At 47.7% G+C, this 24,914-nt stretch overlaps 1 protein-coding gene across 1 annotated transcript in view; it reads left to right on the forward strand.

Moving 5' to 3' along the window:
- TECPR1 (tectonin beta-propeller repeat containing 1) overlaps positions 1 to 24,914 on the forward strand; it is a 41,856-nt gene that overhangs the window by 11,617 nt on the left and 5,325 nt on the right. The window contains exons 7-22 of the mRNA XM_053365493.1: positions 2,849 to 2,949; positions 3,537 to 3,638; positions 4,593 to 4,738; positions 5,096 to 5,601; positions 7,130 to 7,275; positions 8,674 to 8,829; positions 10,544 to 10,693; positions 11,731 to 11,888; positions 12,420 to 12,547; positions 13,594 to 13,696; positions 16,103 to 16,199; positions 17,195 to 17,274; positions 18,506 to 18,562; positions 20,245 to 20,419; positions 22,041 to 22,176; positions 23,083 to 23,175. Of these exons, the coding sequence (XP_053221468.1) occupies positions 2,849 to 2,949; positions 3,537 to 3,638; positions 4,593 to 4,738; positions 5,096 to 5,601; positions 7,130 to 7,275; positions 8,674 to 8,829; positions 10,544 to 10,693; positions 11,731 to 11,888; positions 12,420 to 12,547; positions 13,594 to 13,696; positions 16,103 to 16,199; positions 17,195 to 17,274; positions 18,506 to 18,562; positions 20,245 to 20,419; positions 22,041 to 22,176; positions 23,083 to 23,175 (2,334 nt within the window). The remainder of the gene's footprint in view (positions 1 to 2,848; positions 2,950 to 3,536; positions 3,639 to 4,592; positions 4,739 to 5,095; positions 5,602 to 7,129; positions 7,276 to 8,673; positions 8,830 to 10,543; positions 10,694 to 11,730; positions 11,889 to 12,419; positions 12,548 to 13,593; positions 13,697 to 16,102; positions 16,200 to 17,194; positions 17,275 to 18,505; positions 18,563 to 20,244; positions 20,420 to 22,040; positions 22,177 to 23,082; positions 23,176 to 24,914) is intronic.

The raw sequence follows: 24,914 nt of genomic DNA on the forward strand, positions 1-24,914 counted from the left end.
AATATGATTCCCCCCCCCAGCTCTGGGAGCAGTGGACAGGCTGCACGCAGCCTGTGCGCTACTCCAAGACCTTCTCCCTGCTTTTGCGGGAGGTGGCAGAATTCCCCCACCTCCCGCAAAAGCCCACAGGAGCCCCGCGTGACTCCTGCAGGCTTTTCGACCAGGAGGGAGAAGGGACTGAAACGGCCCGTCAGTCCCTTCTCCCTCCTTGGGGAAAAGCCCCCAAGAACCGCTCGCTCTTTAAAGGCTGTGCGGCTCCTGCGGGCTTTTCTAGGAGGTGGGGGAATTCCTAGAAAAGCCAGCAAAGCCGTGCAGCCCCTTTAAAGAGCGCACGGCTTTTGCCTGCTTTTGCGGGAGGTGGGGGAATTCCCCCATCTCCCGCAAAAGCCCGCAGGAGGGAGAAGGGACTGACTCGGCCAGTCAGTCCCTTCTCCCTCCTTGGGGAAAAGCCCCCAAGAGCCGCTCGCTCTTTAAAGGGTGCGCGGCTCCTGCGGGCTTTTCTAGGAGGTGGGGGAATTCCCCCACCTCCTAGAAAAGCCAGCAGAAGCCACGGAGCCCCTTTAAAGAGCGCCTGGCTTTTGCCTGCTTTTGCGGGAGGTGGGGGAATTCCCCCATCTCCCCCAAAAGCCCACAGGAGGGTTGGAGAGTAGCGGGAAGGCGTCGCACGCCTTCCCGCTGCCCCCCAATCTCTGGGGCTGGCGATGGGGGAAGCGCTGCTTTCCCCACCGCCAGCCTCAAACCCGGGTTGGAGAGTAGCGGGAAGGCATCGCTGCCTTCCCGCTGCCCCCCAATCTCTGGGGCTGGCGATGGGGGAAGCGCTGCTTTCCCCACCGCCAGCCTCCAACCCGGGTTGGAGAGTAGCGGGAAGGCATCGCTGCCTTCCCGCTGCCCCCCAATCTCTGGGGCTGGCGATGGGGGAAGCGCTGCTTTCCCCACCGCCAGCCTCCAACCCGGGTTGGAGAGTAGCGGGAAGGCGTCGCACGCCTTCCCGCTGCCCCCCAATCTCTGGGGCTGGCGATGGGGGAAGCGCTGCTTTCCCCACCGCCAGCCTCAAACCCGGGTTGGAGAGTAGCGGGAAGGCGTTGCGCGCCTTCCTGCTGCCCCCCATCCTCTGGGGCTGGCGATGGGGGAAGCGCAGCTTTCCCCACCGCCAGCCTCAAAGAGCAGACTCTCCTGGCTTCAGCGGAAGCAACGCAAAGCCTCCGGAGCGCAGGCTTCGGAGGCTTTGCCTTGCTATCGCTGAAGCCAGGGAGCCTGCATTCGCTCCATAGGACGCACACACATTTCCCCTTCATTTTTGGAGGGGAAAAAGTGCGTCCTATAGAGCGAAAAATACGGTAATAAATGTTCATAAATGTACCAAGCAAACACGTACATAAATATATAAACCGCATGTCTGAAGCAGCACAGGAAGACAGTCCTGAAACCATTTTGACTCCCAAACTGACCAAATGTTTCTCTGCAAGGAGGGAGGAGGTGGGGAAAAAAAAACCTTCCTTGTTACAGGAATTTAGTAATCACCATTTCAAAGGAATGGGCAGACTACCAGGAAAGGCAATTAGATAAGGCATTATCAGATAACCTGGCAGACAGGAAAAACAACAACATTCAAATTTCTGTTGTAGACCATCTTCTCCGTGATGTAGGTATGATGTTTGTGGGGGGTGGTCTTGGGTTACACCCCTTCTGTGATGTGTGTATGATGTATGGAGGGGTGGACTTGAGCTTCAGGGCAGGGAATTTAAAATATATAAAATATATAAAAATATAAGGGCAGGCACACCTTAGTTCTGGGCCCTCCTCCTCTCTCCTGTGTGTGAGGGGAGCACCCTGTTGCAACAGCTTTAATAAAGATCAGGCTTATGAGCTGCTTTGCTTCTCAATAGTCTCTGGTTGGCCTCTGTTATTTTTTCCTACCAATAGGGAACCCACGTAAGGACTCTGTACGGGCTCTTGGATACCCCATAAGGGAAAAAGGGCAGATTTTGTATACAACACAGTGGATTACATCCCACACATTTGCGGTCACGGGAGGCTTTTGATGATGACCTTCAAGCGCTGAACTGTTTAGGATCAGGTGACTTAAAGGCTGTAGCTGCATTCGTTGCTCACCTGGCTTCCCATCGCCACGCATCTGTCGGTTACCGGGAGGGTGAGGAGCCAATCAGGTGCTCCGTTGCTGCGCCTGAACCTTGCCGAGCTCCCTGCCACCTCACCCTCTCGGTAACCAACAGCATCATGCGGCATTGGGACCCCAGGTGTGTAGATCCGCTCCACCCATTGCTACTGTTTAAAGTGCCACCTGCTTTTAAGTCCATAGCTTAAGATCTGCTTCAGAGACCCTGATTAGGTGCTCTCCTGCAAAGACAGTCTGCCTGGGGAACAGGGCCTTTTTGCTTGTGGCTCCACGGTTGTGGTATTTAATCCCACATGAAGTGAGGCAGGCACCATCCATCGGTAGCTCCAAAGAGGCCTTTAAAACCCACGGACTGAGGTGTAGAAACAATAGTTTGCTCTGGCTTTTGTGTGCTTAACTTATGATGGGTTATTGTTGCCTTTGTGCCAGCTTATTACTATGATTATGAAGGAGATATCTTTAAGTGGTTTTAATTTGCAGGTGTTTATTTTATTTTGTTAAGTTTATATCCTGCCCTTCTTCCCAAGGGAGCACAAGGTTCACATTTTGCTGATGGTTTGATGTGTATTTCGTATCCCTTGCTTTCCAAAGCGTGTTTTTCTTGAGGTCATAAATTTACAAAGTAAAAAGTAAATAAAAGCATCACATTTTTCTTCTTGTTTGGAACTGAACTAGGGTTTCAAATTGTTCTCTTGATTTTTCCTCTGACAGGAATTTCTTGGACGATTGTGGAGCCTCCGGTCGCAGAAAATGGAATCTTACATGTGTCAGTGGGTGTGAATGTTGTTTGGGCAGTTACCAAAGACCGAAAAGTAAGAAGCTTTGAGACACAATTGCGGTTTAAGGCTTCCTTTCATTTAGTGCTGGCTATGTTTCAAGTCCTCGTGACAGAAGAGAAGAATTGAAAACAACAATTTAGGATAACAGTCAGCCACTCCCCATCACCCAGGGCAGTATCTTCGAGCCTTAAAAAATGGTCCTGTCCCCTATTCCACTTTTAAAAAGACTGGGGAATCTTCATTATATGTTGCTGTGATTTATTAATCCAGTTCCCTTGGTTTCCTGGGAAGAGGAAATAATTGTTAAAACACTCTGGCAATTCTAGATCTTTGTGGGGAACGGGGGTCTCCTAGCCGCTCTCAGCACCCTCAACAAACTACAGTTGCCAGGATTTTGCGGGAAAGCCATGACTTTTTAAAGTGGTATGATTACTCCCTTAAATGCGTATTGCAAACAGAGCCCGTTGCCATTTTCTGTGTAACCTATAAAGTAATTCAGGAATGTGAGTATTGCTACTCTGCATAATTTATTCCAGTTTCAGAGTTCGATTGGGGAGGGGAACAGAGTTGGTAGACAAATCCGGAGCCACCAAGCAGTAATTTGGATATTCTCCCCTCAGGTCTGGTTCAGAAGAGGTGTGAACTCTCACAATCCTTGCGGCACCAGCTGGATCGAGATGGTTGGCGAGATGGTGATGGTAAACGTCGGCTTGAATGACCAGGTGAGGCTCCCTTGAAGACAGGCATAGGCAAACTCTGACCCTCCAGATGTTTGGGACTACAATTCCCATCATCCCTCACCACTGGTCCTGTTAGCTAGGGATGATGGGAATTGTAGTCCTAAACATCTGGAGGGCCGGAGTTTGCCTGTGCCTGCTTTAGAAGCAGCAGAGCAAGTATCCAAGCAGGTCTGGAACATTAGCCCCATTGGAAGTTGAATCAGGCCTGCAAAAAGAAAAAAAGAAAAAAACTTTGAAACCCGTTCATAGGATTGACTCTTCTACAACTGAACCGGGATGAGCAGAACCATAGCTCACTGGCAGAACACAAGCCTTGCATCTCAGGTTAAAAGGGTGAGGTCGTAGGTGGTTGGGTGTGTAGGAAAAACAATCCCCTCAACTTAGTTTAGGGTTAAAATCTGTAGAGATTTTATTCAAAGCATTTGCTAAGGAGAGGTGCAGAGGTTTCATTAGTCTGGTTTATTTCTATTTTATTTTTAATTATCTTTGCATTTTCTATTTTACATATCATCTTTTGGGGTACCTGTCAACTCAAACATTTTTCTTGGCCTGAGTCTCCTGTTTTAATTACTGCATGGTTTTAATGGGATCGTTTCACTGTGTATTTTAATTGTGGTTGTTTATATTTCAGTGTTCAAATGGGGCTGTTTTACTCCGTGTTTTGGTTTTGTATTCTAATTATGGCTGCTTTGTTTTCATACTCGCATTTTCATACCTGCAAACTGCTTTGAAGCTTATTTTGGCATTAGGCAGTATATAAATATATCAGATAAAGAAATATTATTGCGTCAAATAATAAAGTTGCTCTTACTTGCTACAGCGCAATGCCTGGGAGCCACTTCTTTTGTGATGTCAGCCACAAGGGAGTTGAACATCTCTTTTTCTTACTCTCTCACACATTTCTGCTTTATCTTCTCTCTCTCTCTCCCTGTCTAGGTCTGGGGGATCAGCTGTGAGGACAGAGCCGTTTATTTCCGCCAAGGCATCACCCCAAGTGAGCTGAGTGGGAAAACATGGAAAGCGATTGTTTGCAGCCGAGATAGCGACCGATCGCAGACTGGCAGCTCAACAAGTCTCCTCAGGTAACTTAGAAACCCTGAGAATGTGCTTTTAACAACAACAAAAACCATAATCATCTACTACAGTGGTACCTCGGGTTACAGACGCTTCAGGTTACAGACTCTGCTAACCCAGAAATAGTACCTCAGGTTAAGAACTTCAGGATGAGAACAAAAATCACGTGGCAGCAGGGAGAGGCCCCATTAGCTAAAGTGGTATCTCAGGTTAAGAACAGTTTCAGGGTAAGAACGGACCTCCAGAACAAATTAAGCTCATAACCCAAGGTACCACTGTATATATAATTTGGTTGGCAAGCTTGCTACTGAATGATAACAGGCTTGGATCCGGTGCAATCTCTTTCTCTTCACCCTTTCCCCAAGTGCTGGCTGTTTCTTCACGGATGACATCAAGGAACAAACCAACTCCATATTCCGAAGTGATGGAGACCTCCCGTCCGATATCGAGGCACCTCTGGTTCTGGAAAACGTTTGCCTGCCTGGGTGTGCGGCAGGTGACAACAAGCCCCCGCAGGCACCAGAATCGGACGCAGGCCCGGCTGTGAATCTTGTCCCATCCCCTCTTGACGAAGCCAAACCAGTGGCAGATAAAGGGCTGGCGGATGTCCCAGAAGCACCTGCCTTGGGTCCAGAGTCTCAACCTGCCGAATTGCAGTGGACAAACATTGACCTGAAGGAGGCCAAGAAGCCAGCTGCGGCCTCTGCAAGCGCCTCGGCTGAGGCATCCAGCCTGTCCTCTTTTGGCACGTTGTCCGTTGGCATAGAGGATCATTTGGAGGCCGACGAACATCCGTTGTGGGCCTGGGTCTGTGGCGGAGGCTGCTTTGTGGATTCACACAGCTCCCTCAAGTGGTTCACGGTGCAGTCAGGTGGGGGAGATTTCCAGTGTTTGAACCATCTCCATGTCCCCTTCTGAATGTGTACACTTCCCCTGTGGTCCTTCCTTCCCATTGATCCAGCCCTGTAAGATCCCACTTTTAAATCTCTATCCTTTGGTCACAGACTTAACGTTGAGACACACCTAAGTTTCATGGTAAACCTGTGTCTGGCCTGTACTACTTAAGACAGGAGATAGAAATTCACATGACTGTTCAGTACAAAATAGTTCAGTATACAAGGAAAACTATCCAGATGTTGCTGGAGATGGATTCTAGGCAACCTTTCCCTGACCTGGTGGTGGTGTGTTCTTTTCTTTTTGTGAAGGAGTATTGAACCCTCACAAGTGGCCTGAAAGTGTATATTCCAGACATGGGTCTGCTGTCTCATTCATTTATAAGAACTAGGCCTGAAGCCTGAACAAGTCTCTATGAGTAAGGCTGACCCCTTTCCCTCAGATTTGCAAGACTCCTGGCATTTGTGCGACTATCTCTTTGCTTTAAGTTAGCCTTCTCCAGAGCTGAGTCCCTTGATGGTGTTGGACTACAGCTCCCATCATCCCTGAAAGTTAGGCATGGTGGTAGAGGCTGATGGGAGTTGTAGTCCAGCAACATCTGGAGCTGGGGTCAGCAGACTTTTTCAGCAGGGGGGCCGGACTATTTGGGGGGGGGATGAACAAATTCCTGTGCCCCACAAGTAACCCAGAGATGCATTTTAAATAAAAGCACACATTCTACTCATGTAAAAACACGCTGTTTCCCGGACCGTCTGCGGGATTTAGAAGGCGATTGAGCTGGATCTGGGCCCCGGGCCTTAGTTTGTCTACCCATGATCTGGAGAGACAACACAGTGGCTTCTGATAAAACATAGTGCTATGTTTTTTCTCTTCTTCTTAGTAATTGGTCTTGGAACCCTACCTCAAACTTTGGTACTTACCTAGGGCAATGAAGTCTGTGTGTGGTGGTGGGATGTATGAAGTTGCCTCACATCCATGCCAAACACCAAACATAAAGCACTTGGCTTCGCCTAGAGAATCCTGGGAACTGTAGTTTACCTCTCAGGTAGCTACAGTTCCTGGCACCTTTCACAAACTACAGTTCCCAGAAACCCATGTGCTTTAAATATGTGGTGTGGGACATAGGAAGCTGCCTTATACTGAGTCAGTCTCATTGGTCCATCTAGCTCCATACTGCCTACACTGACAGGCAGCAGCTCTCCTGGGTTCCTGATAGGGAACATTGCCAGCTGTACCTGGGCATTGAACCTGGGACCTCCTGCATGCAGGGCAGTTGCTCTAACATTGAGGTGCTCTCCTTCCCCAGGTAGAAGCAATGGCTTACCTGTCTAAGCCAGTGTTGTCTCTCCTGACTTCCGGTGGCTCTCTCAGGTCTCAGGCAGAAGTTATCACATCACCAACTTCCTGGTCCTTTTTGAACCAAAAGTGACAGGGATTGAACTTGAGGCCTTCTGGTTGTTCTGTTGCCTAGTCCTTAATTATGTGCTCCTCCTTTTCTGCCATAGCCTTATCCTCTTCTGGGCAGTCCCTCTCTCTCTCCATCACCCCCGCACAGACTGCCGTGTGGCGGAAGCAGATCTTTCAGCAGCTCACGGAAAGGACTCGGCGGGAGGTGGAGAACTTCCGACACTACGAACAGGCTGTCGAGCAGGTAAGCCTGGAGAGAGGCTGCCATCTTTTCCTGCATTTTGACTTTCAAAATGAGCAAGCTGAGGGACTCTGAAGGACCTTGGAGATGGGCTGAAAACTCTCCAAACTACATTTTTCATGCAGTTTTGACATTATGTATTAAGAGCTTTATGGCTAAGTTCCTAATACAGTGGTACCTCTGGATGCGAACGGGATCTGTTCTGAGCCCCGTTCGCATCCTGAAGCGAACGTAACACACGTGTGCGCGTGTCACGTTTCACCGCTTCCACGCATGCGTGTGATGTCATTTTGAGCATCTGCGCATGCGCGAGCGGCAAAACCCGGAAGTAACGCACTCGGTTACTTCTTGGTCACCGTGGAGCGCAACCTGAAAATACTTAACTTGAAGCTACTTCAACCCGAGGTATGACTGTATATATTAAGAGTTTTATCGCTGAATTCCTAATAATAGTAGTAAACATGACTATACCTCTGTGATGGGGGCATGTTATGGAGGAGGGGAGAAGCAGGTTGAAGTCTCTTTAGGGCCAGAAAAAAAATTGATTGGATGCAGCATGAGGTTCTAGGACCTATGTCTTTGCCACCCCTGCCATACAGAGTGAGGCCAGAGGGGGATCAAGTTCCATGCCTCAAGATGCTTACAACCTACAGTTCTAACAATGGGTGCGCCGAAAGGAATTTGACCTGTCTAACCTACTTTTAAAGTTGTGTAAGTCGATCACTATCACCACATCCTGTGGCAAGAAATTCCATCGTTCAAGAGCGTAAATAAGTACTTTTGTCTGGAACCTTGCACCCAGCAACTTCGGTGGATGGCCCCAGAGAAGGGGGGGAAATCTCTGTCTGCTTTCTCTGCACAACCACCATAGTATAACCTTCTGCCCGCTACTGTCTGTAGTAGAGAGGAGGAGTGATGGAGGGAAGGGGAGCAGAGGTGTTTGGCCCCCTTGTGGCTTCTGCACCTAAATGATGCTGTTGGGTAGTTGTGGTTTTATTGCATTGTATTCATTGGACGCGGGTGGCGCTGTGGGTTAAACCACAGAGCCTAGGACTTGCCGATCAGAAGGATGGCGGTTCGAATCCTCGCGATGGGGTGAGTTCCTGTTGTTCGGTCCCTGCTCCTGCCCACCTAGCAGTTCGAAAGCACGTCAAAGTGCAAGTAGATAAATAGGTACCGCTCTGGAGGGAAGGTAAACGGTGTTTCTGTGCGCTGCTCTGGTTCGCCAGAAGCGGCTTCGTCATGCTGGCCACATGACCTGGAAGCTGTACGCCTGCTCCCTCGGCCAATAAAGCGAGATGAGCACCGCAACCCCAGAGTCGGTCACGACTGGACCTAATGGTCAGGGGTCCCTTTACCTTTACCTATTTTATTCATTTCATTTCATTTTTGCCTCTCCAGTCTGTCTGGGTCAAGACTGGAACCTTGCAGTGGTGGAGAAGCTGGAAGCCCTACAGGTGGGTTGATGTGCGGGTGGCCCTTGAGCAGTTCACCGGGAACGACGGCACACGGGACAGCATCCTCTTCATCTATTACATGCACTACGAGGAGAAGAAGGTACTGGCGCGCGGCCATATTCTCTCTAGAGACGCCACACCGAGCTCTCTGCGCCGTGTCCGTATTTTATACACTGATTTGCTTTGTAAATTTATAACGCGATGTGAGATGGATTTCCCACCCACCCCAGAAAACTTTTCAGTGCTTTCCGTTTCTGTGAAAGTGTCCGAAAAATGTGTTGTTTGCTTCATATAATTAATGAGCAGCATAATAAGCAGATGCAATACCATTCAAATGGGTCATTTACCAAATTCTTAATTTCTCCTCCATGAAGCATTCGCGCCTATATAACATATACAGTGGTACCTCTGGTTGCGAACGGGATCCGTTCCGGAGGCCCGTTCGCAACCTGAAAAGAACGCAGCCCGCGTCTGCGCGTGCATGGATCGCAATTTGCCGCGTCTGTGCATGCGCATGACGTCATTTTGCGCGTCTGTGCATGCGTGAGTGGCAAAACCCGGAAGTAACCCTTTCCGGTACTTCTGGGTCACCACGGGATGCAACCTGAAAATGCACAACCTGAAGCAAACGTAACATGAGGTATGACTGTATATGAATATCTCTTCCATTGTGCTAAAATTAGCATTTAGCATTTTTAAGTACAGTTGTGCATTGGAAGTTGAACGGAATCCGTTCCGGAAGTCCGTTCGACTTCCAAAACGTTCAGAAACCAAAGCATGGCTTCTGATTGGCTGGAGGAAGCTCTTGCAGCCAATCGGGAGCCCCGTCGGACATTCGACTTCCAAAAAAAGTTCGGAAACCGGAACAGTCATTTCCAGTTTTTGGTCTTTTGTGAGCTGAAACGTTCAGCAACTAAGCCGTTCGAAATCCAAGGTACGACTGTATATGACAAAACTGTTTGGAAAGGGGAGGATACTTTTATTTCTAATTATCCAAATACATGTTGGAGTACAAGGCACCATCTTAGATGATGGCCTCCTATGTGAGGAACGTGGGAATGTGCCTTATATTGGCAGATTCCTGACCACAGGCCCATCTAGTTCAGTATTGTCTACACTGGCAGGCAGTGGCTCCCCAAGATTCCAGACTGCAGACTTTTCCAGCCCTCCCTGGAGATGCCACAGACTGAACCTGGGACCTTCTGTGTGCAGAGCAGGTGCTCTACCACTGAGCGAGGACCCTTCACCCAGTGCTTTCCACCAGATTCTTTAAAAATTCCCAGATTCAGTTGTTATTACCGTATTTTTCGCTCTATAGGAAGCACTTTTTCCCTTCCAAAAATTAAGGGGAAATGTGTGTGCGTCCTATGGAGCAACTCCTTGGCTTCAGCGATAGCAACACGAAGCCTCCAAAGCGCAGAGGGAGCGTTCCCTCCATGCTCCAGAGGCTACGCGTTGCTTTCGCTGAAGCCTGGAGAGCGAGAGGGGTCGGTGTGCACAGAACGGGAACTCGCGCTGCGCTCCAAAGGCTTCAGGTTCCTTTTGCTGAAGCCGGGAGAGCAAGACTCTCCCGGCTTCAGCAGAGAGGGAGAGCTGCGCAGCGCCCCTTCACCCAAGCGGGAGGAGAAATGGAAGGGGCTCCATTTCTCCTGCCGCTTCGCTGAAGGGGCTCTGAGCAGAGAGGGGGAGGGTTTTCTTTTCTTGTTCTCCCCCTCTAAAACAAGGTGTGTCCTATGGTCGGGTAAATGCGCTCCTCAGTTAAAAAAAGCTTGTATATTGTGTGTGTGTGTGTGTGTGTGTGTGTGTTTTCCCAGTACATCCATGTGTTCCTCAATGAAGTCACCATCCTGGTTGAGATCCTGAATGAGGCCAAACATTCCTTCGCTCTGTATACGCCGGAAAAAACCAAGCAGCGCTGGCCCATCCGACTAGCAGCTGCCACCGAACAGGAGATGCACGACTGGGTGAGCTCAAAGACCAAATGCATGCTGAAATCAACAGGGCATGTTTTGAAATTCATCCCTTGTGTATAAGATTCGAATATTGTCTTTTTTTTAAAAAGCTCCCGTCTGCACTATACATTTAAAGCAGTCTGATACCACTTTATCACTCATGGCTTCCCTCAGACAATCCCAAGAAACGTAGTTCAGTGAGGCTGTTGAGAGGTGTTTAGACCTTTCGTTCCCACAATTCCCAGAGTTCTCTGGGGAATGGGATAGACTGTTAAATGATTCTGAGAACTTTACAGTTCCCAGTAGTTTAGCCATCCATCCCTCCTCCCCAGGAAACTCTGGGAATTGCGGCTCTGTGAGGGGGAATAGGGGGTCTCCTAACAACTCACAGCACCCTTAGCAAACTACACTTCCCATGATTCTTTAGGCAAAGCCATGACTGATAACATAGTAAAAAGGTAAAGGGACCCCTGACCATTAGGTCCAGTCGTGGCCGACTCTGGGGTTGCAGCACTCATCTCGCTTTATTGGCCGAGGGAGCTGACGTACAGCTTCGGGTCATATGGCCAGCATGACTAAACCGCTTCGGGTGAACCAGAGCAGCACACGGAAACGCCGTTTACCTTCCAGCCAGAGTGGTATCTATTTTTCTACTTTCACTGGTGTGCTTTCGAACTGCTAGGTTGGCAGGAGCAGGGACCGAGCAACAGGAGCTCACCCCGTCGCAGGGATTCGAACCGCCGACCTTCTGATCGGCAAGTCCTAGGCTCTGTGGTTTAACCCACAGCGCCACCCGCGTCCCAATGACATAGTAGGATGCTTTAAATCAGGGGTGGCCAACTTCCAAGAGACTGCGATCGACTCCCACTATAAATAAACTGGCAGTGATCTCCCCATTTTATTGACCAGCGTTGTTGAGCTTTTTCCGGTTGGACAGGCCTGCTTTAAATGTATAGTGTCATCTCTGGGTTTGTATTTTAAAGGAGCTGCAATGCTCAAACTGCTCGTGTTCCCCGTGGCTAAATGTTTCCTCCTGTCGTGCCTCCCAGCTGGCTCTCCTGAGCATGTCCTGCTGCGAAAGCCGGCAGCTCCAGGGCCCCCCCTCCCATCAGGCCATCTGGTCCGTGACCTGCAAAGGGGACATCTTCGCTAGTGAGCCAAGTCCTGACATGGAGGCAGCGACACACCCAACGCCGTGTGACCAAATGTAAGAAAGCTTTAATAAGTCTCCCTTGCTAATGGATTATATGTGTGGCTGCAAATTTGCCCTTTTTTTGCCGGGTTGGGGGGGGGGAATCAAACACATGGCAAATTTCGATTGACCGACAGAGGACAGGCCCGAACCTGTTCCAACAAACTCAGAGGTCTCTACTGGGGTTGTTTCCTAGTCAATTTAAGGGCTCTCTCTCTCTCCTTAGCCCTACCTTACAGGGTTGTTTTACGGCTATTGAGGGAGCCAGGTGTGCTTCTCCGAACTCGTTGGAGGAGGGATGGGCTAAAATTGCTAAAATAAAATAAAATAAAAGTTCATTTATAGAATAGGTGGATTGGTTTCAGTGGTTCTAAACTTGTGGGTCCCCAGATGTTGTTGGACTACAACTGCCATCATCCCTGAGCTCTGACCTTGCTAGCTAGGGGTGATGGGAGTTGTAGTCCAACAGTATCTGGGGACCCACAGGTTGAGAAAGATGGTTCTGTATCCTGGGGGAATGCTGAGCAGATTTTTTTTGTCCTGCAGGTTCTGGCGCCAGATAGGTGGACATCTCCGAATGATTGAATGCAACAGCCGCGGCATAGTCTGGGGCGTGGGGTACGACCACACCGCCTGGGTTTACACCGGTGGCTATGGAGGAAGTTTCTTCTCAGGTAAGAAATATATTTTCATTTTGATCTCTGTACTTGCAGGGGGGCCCTAGATGGCGCCCTGGGTGGGACATCCCTCCTGCATTATAATTGACAGGTGGGATATCTTACTATATAATAATATCTCTATGACTGCCATCACGCTGGTAACCCAAGTGCACATGTGCAGCAACCCCTTGCAATTCAGGAATCTCTACTAGATCATACATGACAGAGGGCTGTCCAACTTCTGCTGAAAAACCTCCAAGGAAGGAGAGTCCATCACCTCCCAAGGCAGCCCATCCCACTGTCAAGCAGCTCTTAGTGTCGGAAAGTTCTTCCTGACGTTTAGTCAGAATCTCCTTTCTTGGAGCTTGGAGCCACTGTTTTGGGTCTACCCTCCTGAAAACAATCTTGCTCCGTCCTACATGAGACAGCCCTTGAGATATTTGAAGATGGCTATCATAGCTCCTCTCGATCTGCACTTTTCAAGGCTAAACATACCCAAGTCCCACAACCATTCCTCGTAAGGCTTGGTTTCCAGACCCTTTATGAATCGCTTCCCATAAAATATCACAGTAAAGGTAAAGGACCCCTGACAGCCATGACTGATAACATAGTAAAAAGGTAAAGGGACCCCCGACAGTTAAGTCCAGTCATGAACGACTCTGGGGTTGTGGCGCTCATCTCACTTTACTGGCTGAAGGAGCCAGCGTTTGTCCGCAGACAGTTTTTCTGGGTCGTGTGTCCAGCATGACTAAGCCGCTTCTGGCAAACCAGAGCAGCGCACAGAAACGTTGTTTTACCTTTCTGCCGTAGCGGAACCTATTTATCGCCTTGCACTTTGACAGCATTAAAAACAATTCCATATGTAGAAACAATTTCAAATCTAATACAGATACAGACCGGTATTAGACACAGTATTATATTTTGTGTGTGTGTATTTATAGACACACACATGCATATACATTCATACACATTCCTGTATAAATTAAGGGAAGGATATCACTATTTAAAATGGGAAATGGATGTACAATATTAGGGTGTGATTAATGGTCTGGGTCTTGTAGGTCTAGCAAGCAGCGCAGATAACATTTACTCGCAGTCGGATGTGAAGTGTGTCTACATTTACGAGAATCAGCGGTGGAATCCTGTCACTGGATACAGCAGCAGGTACGGGGTGCCAAGGGGCAAACTTCAGAGTGACTCTCTTGGGGGACGTCCATTGGAGTCTACTGGTCTTACTTGGCTGACTCTATTCGGTTTTTTAGTTGTCGTTTTTAACAGCAAGCAAGCAACCATTTCTATTTGCTCTGCCCACTAGCGTCAAAACCTGGTTTTGATTCTGGATTGCGGTCCTTGCAAGATGACTTGCCCACATCTGTGTGCGTTTAATAATAATAATAATAATAATAATAATAATAATAATAATAATAATAAATTTGTTTATTTATACCCCGCCCATCTGGCTGGGTTTCCCCAGCCACTCTGGGTGGCTCCCAACAGTATATTAAAAACACGATAAAACATCAAACATTAAATGCTTCCCTAAACAGGGCTGCCTTCAGATGTCTTCTAAAAGTCAGATAGTTGTTTATTTCCTTGACATCTGGTGGGAGGACGTTCCACAGGGTGGGCGTCACTCCTGAGAAGGCCCTCTGCCTGGTTCCCTGTAGCTTTTCTTCTCGCAGTGAGGGAACCGCCAGAAGGCCCTCAGCGCTGGACCTCAATGTCTGGGCTGAATGATGGGGGTGAAGATGCTCCTTCAGGTATACTGGGCCGAGGCCATTGAGGGCTTTAAAGGTCAACACCAACACTTTGAATTGTGCTTCGAAATGTACTGGGAGCCAATGTAGGTCTTTCAGGACCTTTCAAACTCTTAGGTCTGATAGTTCACCAAGCTTGGGAGGCCTAGGAATTTCTCTGCACTGGGTAAATACTAGATTTCACCACTTGAGGGTGTATTTGCCCAAAACTTTTTAGCATGGGTGCCGGGACCAGGTGGTTGGGTGGAAGAAAGCATGCCTAGGACTTGCTATGTGGAAACTGCACGGCTCAATTTTGTTGTCAAGACAAACAAATCTTCTGCTTATATATTTGTCAAAAAATGTAACTTCTGAAAGATAAATCTGCTTATTGATTTGATGTATTTATATCTTGCCTTTCCCCCAAGTTGGGATTCAAGGTGGCCTAGCAACACTTTTAAAACATCATTATAAAATACACAGTAATAGAAACTGGTTAAAAACGGTATCTAAAATACAATAAAACACATTTAGAAGCAGCATTAACACCAACAAAGTTGATGGACTGCCAAAATGGCAAAATTAAGTGGGAAGCTCAGGAATCAAGAAGACAAGAAATTTTAAAAAGAATGGGAAAAGTTTATAATGTATATACAAAATCATTGTAAATAGGTCAAAACATTAGCAGGGTTTTAAATACACTTGTAATGTAAAAACGTATAGATGACTTAGGAAGATGAAAAATTGGAGAAGTACTGATATGCAGTTGAAAATAGAATTAAAAGGACCCATGGAAGAGATGGGCAGGCGGAGTCAGGAGATTCAGAGTAATCTCAGTATTTGGATCTTGTACTGTTTGATGTTGTATGTTTATATCCTTGAAAATCAATAAAAAAGATTTTTTTAAAAAAACAACACCAACATAATCTGTGCCTAGTTTTCAAAGGATAGGAAGGTCTTAGACTGCCGGCAGAAAGATGATAATCATCATAATAATCATCATAATTTATTACTTATACCCCGCCCATCTGGCTGGGCCTCCCAGCCACTCTGGGTGGCTTCCAACAGAATATTAAAAACACAATAAAACATCAAAGATAGTGAGGGAGCCAGTCCAACCTCTTTTGGGAGGGAATTCCGCAATCTTGGGGCAGCCACCGAAAAGGCCCTGTCTCATGTCACCACCAACTGTGCCTCCGATGTTGATGAAACTGAGAGAAGGTGGGCTTGGAACTAGGTTTCGTGCAAGAACTCTCATCGGTGACCTTGAAATTGACCACCTTCATTTTCCTGCCACGTAATGTAAGGAAGGGCCTGGATTCCAGCTCTGAAAATCACACTGGGAAATAGCAGAGGAGCAGAAGGGAGCCCAGAAGCTCAAGCACCGCTAAACCATGGTTGGATGTTACATGTGGACCCAACTCAGCAGAATCTCAAAGGCTGCTCCCTAATACAGTTATACCTCATGTTGCGTCCGCTTCATGTTGTGTCTTTTCACGTTACGTCCCGCAGCAACCTGGAAGTACCGGAACAGGTTACTTCGGGGTTTTGCCGCATGCGCAGAAGCTCTAAATTGTGCCGTGCGCCTGCGCAGATACAGCACTTTGAGTTGTGGGCATTTCACGTTACGGACAGGCCCCCAGAACGGATCCTGGCCATAACACGAGGTACCACTGTACGCTGTTATGAAAGGAAGGCATTTCTGGTGTGAAGTGGTTTCTTTTAGTCTGCAACACACAGGACTGAACTCCACTGAGCAGAGTGGGACTTAACTAACTGAGTCAGCACACAGAAGATCAGGCACTGAGCGTCCTGTGTGTGTTTTGTCTTACAGGGGCCTCCCCACGGATCGGTATATGTGGAGCGATGCCTCCGGCTTGCAGGAGTGTACAAAGACCAACACCAAGCCCCCGTCGCCACAATGGTCTTGGGTGAGCGGACTAGACCTTTCTGGACATTGCCCTGTTGCAAGGATAAACTGACTTGCAGCAATAGATTTTCTAGAGTTGCATCCTTCCCTGTCCCAGCTAGGTGCCTTTGGACAAGTCACAAGTCTGTACGCCATGTACAGAGTCAGATGATTGATCCACCTAGCTCAGTATTGTCTACACTGACTGGCAGCAGCTCTCCAGGGCTTCGGGCAGCGTAGTCTCTCCCTTCCATATCTGGCGATGCTGGGGATGGAACCCAGGACTTCCTGCATGCGAGGCAGATTCTCTACCACTGAGCTACAGCCAGGGAAGGTTCAAAGAACCATAGAATTTTAGAGCTGGAAGGGACCCCGCATCATCTAGTCCAACCCTCTGTGATGCAGGAATCTCAGCTATAGCATCCATGAGAGATGGCCACCTCTGCTTAAAAACCTCTAAGGAAGGAGATTCCCCCACCTCTTTGTGAGAGTCTCTTCCACTGTCGAACAGCTCTTACTGATATTTTGTTAGACTCTCCTTTCTTGTAACTTGAATCCATTAGTTCGGGTCCCACCGCTCTATTTGCTGCCTACTCCAGTTTCGAAAATGATATCGGATGATCCTGTGTGACAACTAGTTTTCCCCTAAACTAGTTTTTTTTTTTCCTGTTTTGCACTGGGAGTTTTTCGGCTGGGGGTGTATGGATAGGATCAGTGTGGGAACCCTTGGCTGCTGGTGTAGAACTGCCTTGGCCCACCCCCTCGCCTCTTCCCACCTCCCATTTTTTAATTTCCCATAATTCCCCCAAAGGGCCCAACCATAGCTTTCCTCCAGGTCATTGTGGTGACTTTAACCTGGATGAGTGGCTTTCCAGACCCAACTGCTGCTACTGGAGGAAGCCACCAGGGGGCACCCTGCTAGAGCTAGAGCTTTCTCAAAATTTATGTTGCTGGTCCTGGATAGGGATTAGATTCCTTCTCCTTCTGAAGTCTTGATTCTTTCTCCACTCAATCCAGGTTTCTGACTGGTACATCGATTTTAGCGTTTCGGGTGGCACTGATCGGGAAGGGTGGCAATACGCAGCTGACTTTCCAGCGTAAGGCTCATTGTTTTCTTTACTACTGCTAAAGGGTTTGGTTTGCATAAGTTACCTCCCCTGTCTCTGCTTATGAAGTCTTAAGAATGGCAACAGGAGCAGAAGCTTTTGAGAAAAAACACAGGGCAAAAATATTAGGTTGTAATCCATTCAAGGTTACTTCCACACCATACATCTAAAGAGTTCTTGTTAGACCTCTGTTGCCCTCACAGAGCAACAGTTCTCAGAGTGGCTTAACAATCTAATCCCTCTTCAGAGGGAACTCATGAAATTAAAGGGTCTCCTAACAACTCTCAGCACTCTTAACAAACTACAGCTCCCAGAATTCTTCGGGGGAAGCCATGACTGCTTAAAGCGGTATCATAGTGCTTCAAATGTGTACAGTATGAATGTGGCCCAAGATTCTCGTTTCTGCATTTATTGGGTTAAAATTTATTTTTACCTAACGTTCAGGCGGGGCCTGTTGCTGTCTGGGCCCCGCCATTTTCATTTCCCATGATGCCCTCCACAGTGTTGCTCCAGGGGATTGTGGGAAATTAAAATGGCATCTCCAAGAATGGCTGCCCACAGGAAGCATTCCAGTGGTAGGAGAAGTAAAAAGCTAAATGGAGAAGATTGGTGCTTGTACATTTTGCCTCATATCTCAGGTTCTACAAATGTTAAAATCTTGCTTTTTAAAAAACTAGGATCATCTTGGGGGTGGGGGGCGGAGAACAGCCCCCTTGTTCTCTTGGACACCCGTATGTCCAAGTGGCCCAGCACTGATTATAGCACATTTGCTGCCGCTGCCACCAGATTAATTCCACCAAGGCCTCCTTCGAATCTGGGGCTGAACCTCACTGCAAGGTTGTTGTGAAGACGAAAGGGACCAAGTTTGTGCACCTTGGAGGGAAATGGGGAGGATCAAAGTAAATTCAAAATCTGGTGCTCTTTGTCCCTGTATCAGTTTATGGAACCAACAGCAAGAAGATCTGAATTTGTTTCATTACTCATGTCGCATTAGACTGTACAGAACTCCATAAGCTCCATTTATACGAAAAATAAATCTGGCACCGGGGTGTTGCTTTGCTCTTTAGCAAAAGTTCACTCGTGACAAGTGGCTAACCCCCAACATGGGAGCCTGGTTGGCCGGACAAACCACCCTTTGTCTGAGAGGAGTGAAGGGCCAGGACCTCTTTATCTTTTTGCCGGTGGACAGCATTAAAAAACAGTGCGTCTCTCCTTCCTGCAGGTCTTATCATGGGCACAAGACAATGAAGGACTTTGTGCGGCGAAGGCGCTGGGCCAGGTAAAGCACATCACACTCAAAAATTGTTTAGGTACCTCTCAGGTATATTGCGGGAGGGGGAAAGAATTTCCCCTTCCTTTGCACGTACATTGGCCTGCTTCCCTTACCACACACTTTTTCGATTATTAAAATCTGATTCTATTCTTTACTGCTTTAAGTATAGTTAACGGCCTTACAACGGAGTCATTGGCAGCTGTTAAAGGATGGTTCATAAGAATCTACGAATAGCCCTGCCATCCTGTTCTCACAGTGACCGACCAGATCAGGGGTCGGCAAGGCTTACCGGGCATGGGCCAGATCACTCCCATGGAGATCCTCCGTGGGCCGGACTGGCGCAGCGCAAGGCCGGAAATCACGTCTGCGCATGTCCGCAATACCAGAAATTGCTTCTGCGCATGCCCAGATGCCGAAATTGCGCCTGTGCAGAAGCAATTTCCAACGTCGGGGTATGTGCAGAAGCGATTTCCGGAGCCGTGGAAGAGAGTACCCATGTCGCACTGCACTGATTTAGTGCAGCGCATGGGGACTTACCAAGCGGGCAGCTCGTGGGCCAGTTAAACAGCCTCTGTGGGCTGCTTCTGGCCCATGGACCTTGGGTTGCCAACCCCTGGACCAGATGCTCATGGGAAACTTGCAAACTGGACGCGATGAGTGCTCAGCAGCATTCCTGCCCCACTTGCAATTCCCAACAACTCCTATTCAAAGTTATAATGGTGAATATGCAACCTCCCTGATCTCTCTGGTCTTTGTGAGTTTCAGTATGAACGGGCCCCCAGCCCCTGCCCCCTGGACTAGTGCAAGGATTGGGGCCATCGCTCGCCACCGACCTGGCAAAATGCGCCTGGCCATCGAGGGCTTTTAAAGTCAACACCGACACGTTGAATTGTGCTCGGATACGTACTGGGAGCCAGTGTAGATCTTTTTGGACCGGCCGTCCAATCTCCACTCACCCCCGCCCCCCCCAAAAAACAAAGCAAATGTAGGAGGAACAAGTTGGGTAGTTTTTTTTAATTTCCGTGCCAAGGTGGAAGCCATCAGTGCCCTGACCATTCTCTTTGCCCTTTGACCTCCCGACCACCACACAACAGTGCCCTAATTAGCTTGGCTTTCTAAGTATCTTCTTGTGCTGAACTGCTGTTCATCCAGGCCCAACATTGCATCATGCTCATTTGGCTAATCGGTAAAACACACATGCCTTCGTTAGCTTCTGTAAACCTACAACTTGAATTGCTGCCCACTGCAGTTTTTGGCCTCCCCTTGGCTGCAGGTTCAGGTTTTTCTGGGCCCTGAAGCGCCAGTTCCTGGTGCTTAGCAGGGCTCCCTCGGGTCTCAAACCGTTGTATATCCTGCAGCTGCAGATGGGGAAAAGAAGGGGTTGTTTGGCCCTCGAAGTTCAGCCATGTTCCCCACTGCGCATCAGGTTTTGAAAGTGTTTGCACCCTGCCACCCGCGATCCTTCTCATAGTGCTTCATAGCATCATAAATGTTCATGCATTTGTAAGAAATTGATCCTTAGTATTGTCTGCTCTGGCTGGCAGCAGTCCCAATAATTTCAGGCAGAGAGTCTCGCCCAGAGCTACCTGCAGATGCTGGGGATTGAACTTTGGACTTCCTGCGTGCAAGGCAGGGGCTCTGCCATTGCCCTTTTACTCACCTCCTTTCTCTCTCCCTTGCCTTTCCAGGAAATGCAGATACGTCACCAGTGGTCCTTGGCTGGAAGTCCCCCCAATAGCCCTGTGGGACGTTTCCATCATTCCTGAATCTCTGGCTGCTGAGAACGAGTTTGTGGCTCTTTGGGCTATCAGCGACAAGGGAGATGTGCTTTGTCGACTATGCATCACGCCCCAAAACCCAGCTGTGAGCTTTCATTTTCTTGTGTCTTTGTGCAAACTGAGCACCTGAAATGAATCTAAATAACATCACTTGTGCACTTTGCTAGTTTGTGTGCTCTTGGGTGAGCTCCCGTTGCTCGGTCCCTGCTCCTGCCAACCCAGCAGTTCGAAAGCACGTCAAAGTGCAAGTAGATAAATAGGTACCGCTCCGGCGGGAAGGTAAACGGCGTTTCCATCCGCTGCTCTGGTTCGCCAGAAGCGGCTTTGTCATGCTGGCCACATGACCCGGAAGCTGTACGCCAGCTCCCTCGGCCAATAAAGCGAGATGAGCGACGCAGCCCCAGAGTCATCCGTGACTGGACCTAACGGTCAGGGTTCCCTTTACCTTTATGCTCTTTGGTAATCAGTTATAAATGTTGTTTTTTTAATGGGGCATGTTAGGGTCAATCTTCATTTAGTTCAGGCCTGGGGGACCTGTCGCCTTCCAGGTGTTAGGATCACATCATAGAATTTTAGAGTTGGAAAGGGACCATGGGGGTCATCTAAGTCCAACCTTCTACAATGCAGAAATCTTTCACCCAAAGTGGGGCTCAAACCCCAACCCTGAGATTAAAAGTCTCATGCTCTACCAGCTTGGGCTCCAACTCCCATCAGTCCCAGCCATAACTTCATGCATCTGATAGATGACTATAGCCCATAAATGCTTCTACTACCAATAAGGTGGCTACCCCCTTGGAAACTGTGTCAGCTGTGCAAGTGTCACTTCAAACATACCTAGGGGGACCCATGGAGTTTTATCTTCTTGCTAGCTATCTTTCTATTCAAGTACCATTTCTATACTCTGAATGCCACCTCTTTTTTGCCATTGTGTTCCATTTAAATCTAATAGACACGGCACAAAAGGAAAGGGGGAAGAGGAGGGCCGATGAAAATAAGTGAATCCAGGAGCCAATGCTTAACGTTACACAATTGTAGCAATGGCAAGGTAGAACGACCACTGAAGGGAGGCAGTGGTGGGATGGGGGGAGCCAAGTGGCAAGTGACCCCCCCCCACTGAACAAGGCCTTGCTGTCTTGCCTTTGATGGAGACAATTCTGGAAAGTGGCGGTTTGGGGAAAGGAAGGATTCCAGCAGCAGATGGAAGCAGAGCCAACGATGGCCATATTTATAGCTTTGTCCCCATTCTCCCACATAGTTTTACAAGGGCAGCACTGAGGCTGAGGAGGAAGCAGAACAGACAGAGCCACATTCTGGACCAGTTAGAAAGAAGAAAGGCTGAGGTTGGTGGGGCAGTGCCCCATTGCCCTAACTGAGCCCAACCAGGTCAACAAAGGGGATCTGACTGGGTCCCCTCTTCCCCCAGCAGCAGCCTGAGACCACATCTAGCGTTGGGAGTTTTGAACTTCAGTTCTTGTAGCCAGCCTACCTTGCATCTAGAACCAAATGCTTCTTTGACGAAGTCCTCTTGCATTTTTAGTAGGCCGTTCCAATCTCAGGACGCAGTCATGCAACTTTGCTTGCCCTAGGAATTGCTTTGCAGAAGGGTGAAATCCTCTGTTATTGTTACCTGGCTTAGAAGTTCAGGAGCCACTGAGATTGGGCAGCCCATGCATTCTCTCTCTTCCCCTCCTATGCCCCCCAATTAGGGAACATCTTGGCTACACGTGGGAACAGATCAGCCCTTCGTTTCGGTTTCCATCGGAGCATTTCACCAGGTCTGGGCCGTGGCCCGCGATGGCTCCATCTTCTATCGCGGTTCAGTATCGCCAAAGAAACCTGAAGGTAAGTGTGACCGCTGGCCATACGTTTATTTTTTTAGTTAACAAAATTTATGCCCTGCTTTGATTGAAGTAAAACCTCTCAGTGGTTTGCAAGAAACATTTAAACCACAGCTGTACCTCGTGTTACATACCGCCCCCCTTACGAATGCTGTGGGTTATGCGCTCCGCTGACCCGGAAGTAGATGCCCCTTGTTGTGACCTTTGCCCCGGGATGCGAGCGGAAGTCACGCTCTGACAGTGCGGCAGCAGCGGGAGGCGCCATCAGAGAAAGTGCATCTCATGTTATGAGCCGTTTCCTGTTACAAACGGACCTCCGGAACAGATTAAGTATGTAACACAAGGTACCACTGTATTGGCAATATTAAAACGATTAGAAATATTTTTTTAAAAAAATATTATTTTATCAATCAATACAGTTAAGAGCCATTAAAAACATTTGAAGATAATTAAAATTAACAGTAAAAAGAAAAAAGATGGAAGCACATCAACACCTGCATCCCTGCACCTACAAAATTAGCATGTCCAGGAGAAGAGTTTTAGGCTTGTTTTCCTGTGTGCATGGACCCAGATCATTTTGCCCTCTCTGGAGTGATGTGGATTAGGTCTTGCAGAAGAAGGTGAGCAGATGGACAATGGCAAAAAGGTGAATCCACTCTGGGAGGGGGGTCCTAGTGGGGGAATCCTGTGCAAGCCCAGATCTAGAGCCACCACTGAGTATGGTGAAGATAACGTGATAAGCCAAAGTATAGCTGCCCCATTGGAAAAGGGCCAGAACAGGCTCTCTGCTGTGTTGATTCCTGCATGCAGGTGTTTCTGAAGGTTCTGGGTTTTGCATCACTGAATATAAATCATGCTGTAATTATTAGTGTTGTGTCATGGCTGTCTGGCTATCTATGTCATTGTACAGGTGACTGCTGGTACCATATTCCTTCACCCCCAAAGCAGAAGATAAAGCAAGTCTCTGTTGGACGAACCTCTGTCTTTGTTGTGGATAAAAATGGTGAGCTGCTTGCTTTCTGTTTCCAGAGGGGTGTAGTCCACAGTTGTCTTAAACCAAAACACAGCCAGGAATCTTATGGCACCTTAAAAGATAAGGGGTGTCTGCAACCAGTATTGAATGATTATGTGTCAGGAACTGAGATTGTGCAGTAGCACCAGGTGTGTTTTGATTATGAAGTTGGAAGGGAACAAGAGGAAGTACATGCAGGTCCCACTGTCGGAACTCTCATTATCTGAAATCTCGGTTATCCAAACACAATGAATTGTACCTGAATCTTGCTACACGAACAGCTGATTCAGATATCCAAACATTTGGAGTTTGCCACTTACTTACTCGTTTGTGTTTTGATGGTCATCCACAACCATTTCAGAGGGAAACCAGGGAGGGAGGGAGAGAAATCAGACAAATCACGGATTAGAAATGTTCCCATAGGAAATAATGGAAATCATCAGCTCATTATGTGAACATTCACCTAATGATTGATTTCCTGGGAGTGCATGATGTTCAGAAAGTGGGATCTGTGTGTAATTTTGTTCCCAACCCAGGGGGTGAGAGCCAGGGGTTTCTGCAGACATTGGCTGCCAGTGGGAATTTTCTTGCATGCAGCCAATGTTCGCAAAATGCAGGCTTCTTCTCCCCCTTCCCATCAGTTGGTGGGAAGGGGGGAAATAAGACTTTGCCAGCTCAGTGATCAGCACTTCGGGAACCAAAAAAAGTTCACCGCATCTACATTACAGGATTGTCTTTCTTTTTTTTTTTTTAAATAATATTTATTAAGATTTTCAGAGATACAGAAAGAAAAAGAATAGAATACATTCAAAGCCTTCTTTTCAAACACCCTCTTTCCGGGACTCCCTCCTTCCCCCACCCCTACCATATTCCCCTATCATATTGTTGGCTCCACAAGTTCTCAGTTCTAATTAAAACTTAATTTGTTTAAACCATTATTCAAATTTAAATTTAAAATTATTCAGTCCTCACCAGTACCCTTAATAAAAGACAAGAGTTCTCTCCCCAGGGCCCACCCCCTTTCCATTCCACAATTTCCCCTTTTTTTTAGTGATAAAGACACCTCACACAATAAAGAAATAAGAAACAAGAAATAAAAAGTATAGTAAATGAAAAAAAGCCAATTCAAAAAATAGTTGACAAGCCTTTGGGTTCTAGTTCTCCCCCCCCCCGTCCCCGGTTTAATTTCCCCCTGACCACTAATCCATATTGTCTGCCTGGAATTCTTAAAGTCCATAAATCACATTTTCCCCCCGATTCCTTGCTGGCTTTTTTCTTTTTATAATTATTTTTAAAGTTATTTTTAAACCATTTAATTTCCAATCTTTAATAAAGCTCCCCCCATTGTTCTTTCCAAGTTGTAGTCCAGTTTCCTCTTGTTCCGCTGCCAAAACGTTCTAATTCAGAAGTTTAGTAGGTCTGCAGGGATTATTGTTATTCAGGAACAAAAACATACGTTCAGTCCCTTCCTTTCTTCAATAGAAAATTCTATTGTTTAGCTAAACACCCTGTAGACACAATATTGTTTCCGTTTCGCAGCTTTCCCAGAAGATAACCAGTCCTGTAGAATTCCAATGGTATTTTTCCACTTACGACCTTCTTTGTAATGTCCCGAGACTCCTCTAGGGGGATTGTTGTAACTTTGTTTTCTCTAGTCCAAAAGTCCGATTGTTATCCATGTTTTCGCCATTTTATATCCAAGTTTTGACAAATTGTAACAAATTGTAGCA

Source organism: Podarcis raffonei, chromosome 14, assembly GCF_027172205.1.
Source record: "Podarcis raffonei isolate rPodRaf1 chromosome 14, rPodRaf1.pri, whole genome shotgun sequence".
In the NCBI taxonomy this organism is placed as follows: domain Eukaryota; kingdom Metazoa; phylum Chordata; class Lepidosauria; order Squamata; family Lacertidae; genus Podarcis; species Podarcis raffonei.